Raw genomic sequence first — 10,728 nt, forward strand, 5'->3', positions numbered from 1 at the left:
CGTAAGGACTGGGCGCCAGCGCCGCCTCGAGCGAGTCGGTCATTCTCTGCTGTGGTGCCATCATGGGCTGTGTTTAGTTCCACCGAAAAAACACTGTAGCGTCAGAAAAAACACTGTTGTTCACTGTAGCATATTTTGTTTTTTTGGTAAACATTGTCCTACCAGGACCTAACTAGACTCAAAAGATTCGTCTCGCAACGTACATCAAAACTATGCAATTAATTTTTTTATTTAACTACATTTAGTACTTCATACATGGGTTATTTGCTATATTTAATGTTTCGATGTGATAGGGGATGTAATGGAAAGTTTGGAAATTTTGTGGGAACTAAACACACCCATGGATGGGTCTGACCGGAGCACAGAAGAATCATGGTGTTTTTGAAATTCACCCAATTGGATATACATAAATAAAGAAGTAAAGTGCACTCTGGTTACCTAAACTATTAGTGGGTACCAAATAGGTACTCCAACTCATAAACGTAACAGATAGGTACTCAAACTATTTTGTAGGTACTAGATAGGTGCTCCAACCCAGAAACGTAACAGTTAAGTACTCAATCTGTTTAGTTAGCTAGCATGCTGTTGTGTGACGTCCGAGCGAGTGCGTTTAATGTCGAGCGCATACGAAATGAAATCATGCATGCGGCAATAGTAAACGGTGGTGTTATCTAATTCCTATTGATTCATGCATGCTGGTCGAAAATAATAAAAGGCACTGATGCTTTTTACAACAGCATTGCAGGAACCATGTCAGGCTAGTGTTATTATAAATTCATAATATTTAGCCGTGATGCAAGAATATTTAGGCAAGTAAATTGTGCAGTTTTTTTTCTAAACTATTAATCTGGTGAAGCACACGAATGAAAAACAAACCCTATATGAGATAAAAACAATTACTAACTCCACCTGATTCTAGATGAGGAAATCTTTATTATTAATATTATAAATTCGTCCATAAATAATTCAAGACAAGCCCTTGGACAATAATCTCAGGATGAGGAATTGCTTTGTTATTACCATTATTATTTATCGATGAGGAATTAAATGCCACCACCGTTTGCTACCGCCGCATGCATGATTTCATTTCTTTTGTGCTCGACATTAAATGGACATCATGTAGCAGCATGCTAGCTGACGGATGATCAACATAAATAAACTGAGTACTTGATTGTTACATTTCTGAGTTGGAGTACCTATCTGATACCCACAGAATAGTTTAAGTACCTGGCTGTTACGTTTCTGAGTTAAAGTTACCCATAGAATAGTTTGAGTACGTGTCTGTTATATTTCCGAGTTAAAGTACCTATCTGATACCCACATAATAGTTTAGGTACACAAAGTGCATTTTACTCTAAATAAAGCATGTGGTACTTTCGAGTGAACAAATAAAATAAAAGTCTGTCTATTTGTTAAGTGAAATTTGTGTGAAACACTTATAAAATGTGATGTGTGTGTGTATAACACTGTTCAAAAAACCAATTATTATGGGACGTAAATTAAAAAATGAAATATTAAGTGCACATGCCACAGAAAAGGGGGATGATATAAAGGATGTGGTACTTTCGAGTCAACAAATAAATAAAATAAACGTTCGTCTATTTGTTAAGTGAAATTGGTCTGCCAAACACTTGTAAAATGTAATCTGTGTGTATAACATTATTAAAAAATATTAAGAGATGTAAATTAAAAAAGGGAGTTGTAAATTCAATGACATTAGCTGCAGATGTGGCAAAAAAAGAAAAAAAAAGGAAACCTCTTCGAACCACTACTGGGTGTAAGCAAACCCAGTACTGTAAATGCAACAAAAAGGATAAAAGGACCAAGTAAATCAACAATTTATACCAATCTAATTCCATTTACGATGATACGACCAGACTAGTCAAAGAACCATCTCCAAAAATTTCTCCACGGAGCTACAACAGATAACATGAGAACATTCTACAACAATTCCAGGACTCACCCAGTAATCCAATGAAAAATAAGTTTCCACTACTTCCTGATGGAAAAAAAGAATTATTTCAGTGCAAGCTATTTGCTGCCTAAAATAATTTCCTATTTTTTGCCAATGCTCCTTTTTGTTGCTGTCAAATTGATGGAATAAACTAGATTTTACTGCACTGATCTGCGAAAAATTCAGATAATCAGTGAGTTAGCAATATCTTGATTTCTCATCCTTTTGTCCTAATGCCATAGCTTGTTGCAGAAACCGGTTCTCGACTTCTTGCAGTTTATGATTTCTCCAAAAGAATCGATGAGCTGCTCGGCCAGGCTGCTTGGTTCTTCACTTAGTGTCTTGATGAATGTGTTCACAGCCCAACGCTCCTGGTCTGTCGATCTTAGACTATACCAAGTCAAGAGCTTCATCCTGAAACCGTTCTCAATGTGTCCATCACACTCCAACTGCCTAATTACCTTCACACAATGCTCATAACTCCCATCCAACTGCCTTGTCGTTCCAGAAAGCTGTTTTTCCCGACAAATAGCAGAAGCACCATTCTGCTCACATCTATCAATGTGTGTGCCATTCACCTTGCCTACTGGCCGAGATTCAACAGCAGGTGGTTCTGCACGCCGGCCAACCGCGCAGGTTTCAGAGTCACCACTGTCATTTGATCTTACAAGTCTCTTCTTTGAATCATAATGCTCCTCAGTGTAGTCCATGGCCACAGGCACCTCAATGTTTAGGTCAGGAACAGAAGGCGCGTTGAAATGAAGTTTGCGACAAGCACCAGAGAACTCTGTGTCTGGGCCACTTCTGCTCCATGAACCTTCATGTGTATCATCACAAAACCCTTCAAAACAGCCCTCTTCGCCCCACGTTTCCTGCATACTCTTCCAAAGACCCCCAATACTGAATCCAGTTGACTTAAAAGACTGACTTCTGTCTCTTTTTTGTGTATGTGCGCCTCCTGAATTCTGTGTAGCACGCTTGAAAAATATCTCCTTGCTATTGGTACGACACCTAGATTCTGAATGGCCAAGTACCCCATCCTCAGTGAATGATATAGCTCTGAAACAATACTCTGTGCATGGGGATAGGTTAAAAACTAATATTTTTCTTTCATCTTTGGGCAGAACCACAGGCTTTTCCACACTTGGTCTCTCTCTGCTATTCCAGTACCATAGTTTATAACCTTTGATTATGTCAGATGATGAGGTTTCTTTCAAAATGACAACAACTGAAGAAGACGTTATGTCTACAAATTTGAATCTACAGGCAGCAGGTAATGAATCTGCAAACAAAGAAGTGTGTAAGCCTTCTGCAGCAACACCAAAACCATGATGCTAAATATTTTATGCAAGGATGATCATTACCTCGAAGATGCAGGTCAGGAGAACTCAACAGCTCATCAGCTCTTTGAATTGCTGTAGAGCATAGTTTCTGCGCGGCAATACCAGCTGAGAACCTGCTTACGATACCACGTGCATTCTTTGCTGACATTCCATCAAGTGGGCCAACCTCACTTTCCAATTTTGCTTTGGCATCTTCGACAATGGCATGCAGTTCTTTAAAATGGCTAGTTCCCTCCAATAGCCTATAGCTCAAATAAATACGTTCGCAGAGATTATCAACTCGGCGAGCATCTTTTCCAATTACTAATTGCCTTTTCCAATATCTGCTACAAAGATTAATACATATGTTAATGTTAATTAATCAAGTCTACCATGAATGACCAACAGCCACAGCAGGTGTTCCAATAATGCCCCAAGTAAATACTGTATCTATATGCAAATCAATACCACAACTTTAACATTGGATGCTTGATTTCGATTAAGAGAACCACTACTATGTCAAAATTTAGAAGAGCTGGCATTTGATACACAATACCTGTTAGGGAAAACGAACAATTCCATTCTCCAAAGAAATTAAATTTGAAAAGATAATTTCATCCTTCCAGGTTTATTCATTCAAGATGTACATTTACAGCATTTAATAAAAAGAGTCCGTTGCATCTACAAAATACAATGTTATATACACTGGAGGAATACCCCATCAGGACCAGTATGTCCACTGCAAAGATGAATCGGATCCTAGTAACAGTTGACTTGAATGTTGCATGTCTATGGTTCCACACAATTATTTATCTACTGCCAATGGGAGTGAAATTTCTGTCAAAGGTAAAAAAAAAATTACACCACAGCTCTAAAATGGTTTGACTTTATGCACAATAATTTCATCACTGCAGAAGAGCAAGCCACTTCTCATGCAAAAGAATTAAATATTAGCATGTGTCATACAAATGAAAAAAAAAGAAGCGAAATAACAATAGGAATATTGAGACTTAGAGAATTAACTAGAAACTGTGCTTACCCTAGTATTCCAGAAATCTTTCCACATGAAGCACAAGAATAACTCCCATCGAGATGTATAATTTGCTCTAGATCAAAGCATCCTACCCTCTTGTGTCGGAAAGCACATTCAATATGACAAGAAGAGCCACAGCAATTCTTGCTATCATTTTCAGATGAACAAACTAACCATAGACTAGGATCCTTGTTGTCATCAAACTTGTGACAAATACAACATGAGCACCTCTTGCAGAATGAATCTTCTGATGGTCTAGCAGCTTTACAGGCTAAATTTTTGCAGATCCAAGTGCTAGTGCTTTTCACATCCTTGACAGGGTGTTCACCATTGACCACTTCCTTCGTACCAGCATGTCCATTTGTTACTGTTAAATTTGGTGCAGATTGTTTCTGCGATTCAATGTTCTTGCTTGATTTAACAGGAGGTGTCTTGGGCATGTCTTCACTTGAGTAAAGCAAGAAAGATCTCCACCTTCCTTTTACTGATTAGCATGAGTAATTCTCTCCGAATTAAGAACACCACTGCATCGGACAGCTGTTAGTCAAACAATTGCCCTCTTAATTAGTGGTTCATCATTAAAGCACACAGGACTTTCAATCCGCAAAATGACAACCTGAAATTTAATTCAACGGTAAACAGAACATAATCAATGAAGGAGCAACAGGACAAATCTAGCGGAAACAAATACAAGATCATGAGTAATGGAGGAATTTATAACCAGTGAGCATGAACACACGTGACAATCAGTTCATATAACCTCCCACCATCACAATTCAGAAAGGAAAGTAGTAACTGACAATCCGCCCTAGATTAACAGGAAGCCATTATTTTTATTGCAACAGAAATCAGCACACACGAGGACAGAAGCTCAACATTGATGCGGGTATTAATACTATCTATGTTAACGACAAAAGAAACGGGTAACATAGAATAGTGCAACAAACAAAAGCATTCGTTTCATGTAATGCTCCTAAAAGGAGCGGCGCGGGCATGGACAAAAAGAGCTAGGGCTAGCCCGGATCATACAAATAACCTGTTAGCCACCCTAACAATGGAGCTGGTTGAGCAGCCAGTGCCCGTGGTATCCCATTCGATATCACTTATATTTTCAAACAACTAATCAGACAATCACTCTGAGCCCCCTGCGGCATGTAAAAGCTTCCCCTGCACGGCGCTCCCATTCCTGTAACTAGATCCATCTACAGCAACATCACAACAACACGATGCAACATCTATCCTCCCTTTCCGGTGACCCCTAGGACCAAACAGCAAATCAACCAATCGCATCATCCAGAAGCTCCCCGTCACGCACTATCCACGACGTAAAGCGGTTCCGCCTCCCGACTAACCAGCCAGAGTGCCGCGGTAAACCAGAGCCACAGAGAGGCCTACGCTCCCGGCAATCAGCCACCCCGCGGGGAAATTCACAGCCATCGCGCAGCACGGACACAGGGCGCCGAAGAGCTTACCACCTCCCGAGCCGTCCAGTCCCGACGCGCGCAGCCCCAGCTCCCTCCGGCGTCGGCGGCGGCTAGGGTTTGGTCCCCGGGCCAGGCGACGGCGGCTCCGGACGAACGAGCCGCGAGATCCCCAATGCTTGGCGCGGCAGGACGAGCAGCAGGGCGAGCGGGGCGACGACGGGGAGGGTTTGTGGTGGCGGGCGGCGGTCTCCGTCCGTCAACAACGACGCGTCCCGAGCCCGCTCTCCCCGACGAGCGACGACGAGGAGGGGCGGGGGTCAAGTCAAGCACAGGCGGCGTGGGAGAGAGGGGGGGCGACGAGGGAGGCAAGTGAAAACGGTGGGAGCCTGGGAGGGGGGAGGGTTGCCTGGCGTGTGCCTGGATGCGCGTCGGCTCGTGTCGTCGAGTCGTGCGCGGGGGCGGACGGAACGGGTGCTCGCCTGCTCGGGTACTGGGCTGGGCCCGGCCGGCCCAGTGCCGTCACGAGCGCGGAGGGAGGAGATCCCGAGCGTCGGCGGCTCGTCGGACGGCCGTGGCGGCCTTGGCTCGTCGTGCCGTGCTGTGTGTCCTCTTGCGCGTGCCGCGTTTACATGGCCCGGCGGCGTCGAGATTTTTTTTAGGGTTTTCTTTTCACATTCACATTTTTTTCAGCGAGCTTTCACGTTATTTTCGAATAGACCCAGAGGCATGGGGTTGGGGGGCCTCAGCTCCTTCCGCATGCAGCCGAGCCCCAAAGCCATCCCTCTCCCGTTAACAATTTCCAGTCGTGGAGAAGAAGAGGAAAAGGAAGAGAAAGAGAAAGAGGCAAAAAAAAAAAAAGGAGAAATGACTTATTATCTAAAAAAAGAGAGGAACGAAGAGAGGGGTGGGGCAGTAGTACAGTATAGATGAATATAGCATTTGTTTAATTGTAAAATTCAAAATTCCAAATCTATCACATCGAAAGAGAATCTTACATGCATGAAGTATTAAATCTAGATGAAATAAAAAACGAATTGTATAGTTTGCTTATAAATTGCGAGATGAATCTAACGAGCCTAATTAGATTGTGATTAGACACTAAATTGCTACAATAATTGCTACAGGACACATGCTCTAATGATGAATTAATTAGCCTCATTAGCTTTGTCTCGTAGTTTACAGACAAGTTCTGTAATTAGTTTTATAATTAGTCTAATACTTCAAATGTGCAAAGATTTCATTTTAAAAAGTTTACGGCCACAACTAAACTAGGCCATAGTTCATTTTTCTTAGATCAGGCTAAGTACTACGATCAGTCAGTGCGCACAACTTTCATGTTCTCAATGCGTTGACAAATTCATCTGCAATATATTTTTTTGGAAAAGGGAAGCTTTATTGATCTTAGACAATTACATCAAGATAATACAATTATATAAGATCCACCCCGGCCTCTGCATAACTAAGATACACACAGCCTATGAAAAAGAAAAAAAAAGAAAACATCATGACCTAAAGATTATGGCGTAGTAAACTACCACAAGCGACTTCACCTTCATCCGCTTCATAAACCAAAGCAACTCTTAGACTATGAAGTAGGCTCCCGAGACAACGCCTCCAACGAGGAAACGACACGTGCACGTGCCGACATTGTAGTGACCTAACCAATTAAGGCCAGATCAAAAGTTTTCATCTGAGGGAGTAATTCATCTTAATCCAAACAATGCCTTCAACAAGGTCACTGCCAAGTTCAACCAATTAAGGTCAGACCTAGAATTTTTTTCCCGGAACCGGTGAATTAGTACCAAGTACCACCACAACAAAGTCACACCGTGTTGCTTCTCCCTTCTTACCAGGCCAATGCTTTCATATAGACTAGACTTGACCCACTTCGAACGGCCACGAACTCCAAGTCCGGCAGACCATCTGAACTCGTAGCCTGAGATACCATGCTGCAAAGTAGTCACTGGGTACCCGTGCATAATTCATCGGAACAAAGTGCAGATGAAATCCGTCTTCAAGTAAGAGAATCCGCGAATGAAGCCAAGGTGACTCATGTCTCTTGGTCTATATGCAAAGGTGAAATTGAAGATGTCATCACCAGAAGTAGTTGCAAAGTCCGGAGCTAGCCCTTCCAACACCAAAACCGAAGGTGCAACTGCCGGAGAGGAGTCACCACTGGAGGCCAAGCCGACAACGCGAGGCGTCGCGCCGCTGGGCACTCCATGGGGAGCCACGCTGCAGCCGCCGCCCGCCGGGCCCCCACCATGGGAAGCCATGCTGGAAGCCACCGGACTCCCACCACGGGGAGCCTCGCCCGCGCCGCAGACACCATAGATGCCTGCGCCACCGTCCGGGCGCCGCGGGACAAGCCTCCCAACGGCACGACGAAGAGATGCGGAGAACATCGACGAGGAGAGGGAGGAAGCCGGCCAGCAGCACGTGTTTCTCACAGGATGCGAGCAGATCCTTGCCGCCGGCCATCCTCGTCTCTGTCTGGGCTTCCGGCATCGAACTCCGGCGGCGGCAAGACTACATGACATGGGATTCCTCTTGCTGATGCTGTTTAATGCTCCGTGGAATTGTCACCCTTGAAACAGTGGTTTCAGATTAAGAACTATAGTCGCGTGAAGTTGTTCCCTGTGGCATGCTACTTGGCAGATTTAGCTTTGCAGCTAACAACTGTACGCGCCCATGAAACATTCCATGTTCTGAGTTTCTGATCCTCCGATTGAAAGTATCGATACCCATGTTATGTTTAGTGTATACACATACATGGCATACGGATGTTTCTGATCCTGAGACATCACACCTGCTGTAATCTTTTGTTCCTACTATATCTTGTGGACCATATATATCGTAAAATGGGTGGGGCATTCCAGAGCTAGCAACTCCTTACCGGGATGCATTCATGCTGTCTTTTCGGCCAAAAATTTCAGTTCTCTTTAGCATCCGTGAGATGATATAGTTTATTCGAAGTGAACCATGTGCACAGAAACTGAACCACACCAGAATGATTTGCTCCATGAAGCTTAAGATACACCTTCCAAATGTATGCCTGATCATAAAAAACTGTGCTCAATGCAGCATCAGGTCCATCTACACATAGTAATCGTAGTCAAATTAGTAGACAACATCCTTGCTATGAGGAACCAGCCCAAGTTAATCCCATCTAACCGAGTCATCGTCCATTGATCAACTCAATTAGAGAGGACTAACTCCGGTAGTCTTTGGAATGTGTCATGAGCACCGCCTAAGATTTAAGCACATTCCACTAGCACAACAGCAATACCATTATAGAGGCATATCCACACACAAATTTATATTACAATGAGGTTCAAGTTACATTACATCAAGTCTTTCAGAGTTTGCAGCGGAAAGTTTACTAAACGTGCACTCCATACATAACGCAAAATAGAAGGTAACACTATATGCCGATAGTGCCCTTTTTGCAGCCACCGGCCATCTACTCCTCACCCGGACCTCCGTCCGCGGGATAGAAGTAGCCAAACACGGCCTCCAGCTGCGTGTCACCTGCATTAACTTTAATGATAGCACCATGAGTACAAAGGGTACTCGTAGGACTTACCCGATATGGGTATATACTTGCCCGACGTCAAGTAGAATGCATTTGGTTAGTAGCAAGGATAGGTCGTGGTATTTAATTTTGCATACAAAGACATCTAACTTTGATCAAGTTATGATAAGCAAAAGACATAGCATCTATAATCTCTAAAGCATACATCAATGAAATTGCATAAGTAAAGTGATCATGTATCATAAGCTCAATCTTCCATGAACTCCAATCGGTAACTCTACGTTAAAGTCAAAGTACAAGAGCATGCTCAATGTCCGAGAGCACGACTATTGCAATAGATCAAAAATCCTGCAGGGGGGTACAACTTTACCCACACGAGGACAAGACCAACGACCATACCCATGGCTAAGGATAAGTGATGATTCATGCCTCAACTTTTCACACGAACACAACCGACTATGAGCGAACGGTCGGGAAGGACAAGTGCACCGGAACTACCGATCACACTCCATCACGACTCGCACCGAATCTAATCAAGACAAGGTGTGACTCATACTAGTTGGCTTACCTTCCCATTATTAAGCATGTGGCTTGTACGGATAAGTGCTCAAGTATCAAAGCGATTACGCATCGGTCCTTAATCAACTCAAGCAAGTCTAGCCATTTGAGTTCCACTCCCAATATGGCTCTACCATACTCGCTGAAAGGCCCTTGTTTGGTTTTGGTAATTGAGTGACAACTTAGGTGGACTAATAAGTGTTTATGTTGAGATACACAGGAGATTAGTCCACACAAAGACACTAGTATGAGCGACATGTGCCATGGAGGAGAAATGACTAAGGGTTGATGCTATGCTCATATAGTGTGATGGAGGAACTCATTGCATATGAGACATGACATGGAGTTATGTGACCAAAGTGGAGAAGATCAAGACAAGGCTTGGCTTGATGGACCGGTTGCAATGGAGAAGGACAAGTCAAGGCTTTGAAGCGAGGGACCGCGAGGCGGTGAAGCTTGGGCAAGATTTGGCGCCGATGGACCGAGGCAACGGTGAAGAACGAGCAAGGTCAAGATCGATGGACCAAAGAGGTCATGTGATGATATGGAGTGGATCATATCATTCAAGGAAGATCAAGCCAAGTGTTGACTCATGATAATGATCAAAAGGCTTGATGGAGTTTGGTGATTGTGTGGCATCAATATTTGGGAAGATGAAATGGAATGCGTAAGGCAAAGGTATGACTTGTAGGGCATTTCATTTCACCGGTCAAAGGTTGTGTAGAGAAGTGCATGACCGGATTTAGGATAGATGGCCGTACTATCAAGAGGGGCAAACTTGTTTGCATATCGGTCATCTAGTGCCACTTGAGCGATCTAACATTGCGATGTTGCTAGGATCGAGTGGCGTGGTGAGATCAAGTGAAATTTCTTTGAAAATGATTGTGAAATGCTAACACACA

General features: G+C 43.4%; 1 protein-coding gene across 5 annotated transcripts; it reads right to left on the reverse strand.

Annotated features, from left to right (window-relative positions):
- Positions 1-1,819: 1,819 nt before the first annotated feature.
- On the reverse strand, positions 1,820-6,116 carry LOC120664230 (VIN3-like protein 1). Of its 5 annotated transcripts, none has more exons than XM_039943328.1 (4): positions 5,782-6,116; positions 4,316-4,925; positions 3,319-3,623; positions 1,820-3,236 (listed from the first exon to the last, which is right to left on the reverse strand). In XM_039943328.1, the coding sequence occupies exons 2-4, from the start codon at positions 4,747-4,749 to the stop codon at positions 2,185-2,187; spliced, it is 1,791 nt and encodes a 596-aa protein (XP_039799262.1). In that variant the 5' UTR covers positions 4,750-4,925; positions 5,782-6,116; the 3' UTR covers positions 1,820-2,184. The 5 variants fall into 5 exon arrangements, with proteins under 5 accessions (XP_039799262.1, XP_039799264.1, XP_039799263.1 ...); XM_039943330.1 differs by having other exon boundaries at positions 4,316-4,833; positions 5,782-6,113; XM_039943329.1 differs by having other exon boundaries at positions 4,316-4,846; positions 5,782-6,113.
- Between the last annotated feature and the right edge of the window lie 4,612 nt (positions 6,117-10,728).

Source organism: Panicum virgatum, chromosome 3N, assembly GCF_016808335.1.
Source record: "Panicum virgatum strain AP13 chromosome 3N, P.virgatum_v5, whole genome shotgun sequence".
NCBI lineage: Eukaryota > Viridiplantae > Streptophyta > Magnoliopsida > Poales > Poaceae > Panicum > Panicum virgatum.

Coding starts and splice junctions, on each gene's coding strand:
- LOC120664230 (XM_039943328.1), bottom strand. CDS start 4,749: ATGCCCAAGACACCTCCTGTTAAATCAAGCAAGAACATTGAATCGCAG. Junction 3,624..4,315: donor AAGATTTCTGGAATACTAGG/GTAAGCACAGTT, acceptor TAATCTTTGTAG/CAGATATTGGAAAAGGCAAT. Junction 3,237..3,318: donor TCCTGACCTGCATCTTCGAG/GTAATGATCATC, acceptor CTTTGTTTGCAG/ATTCATTACCTGCTGCCTGT.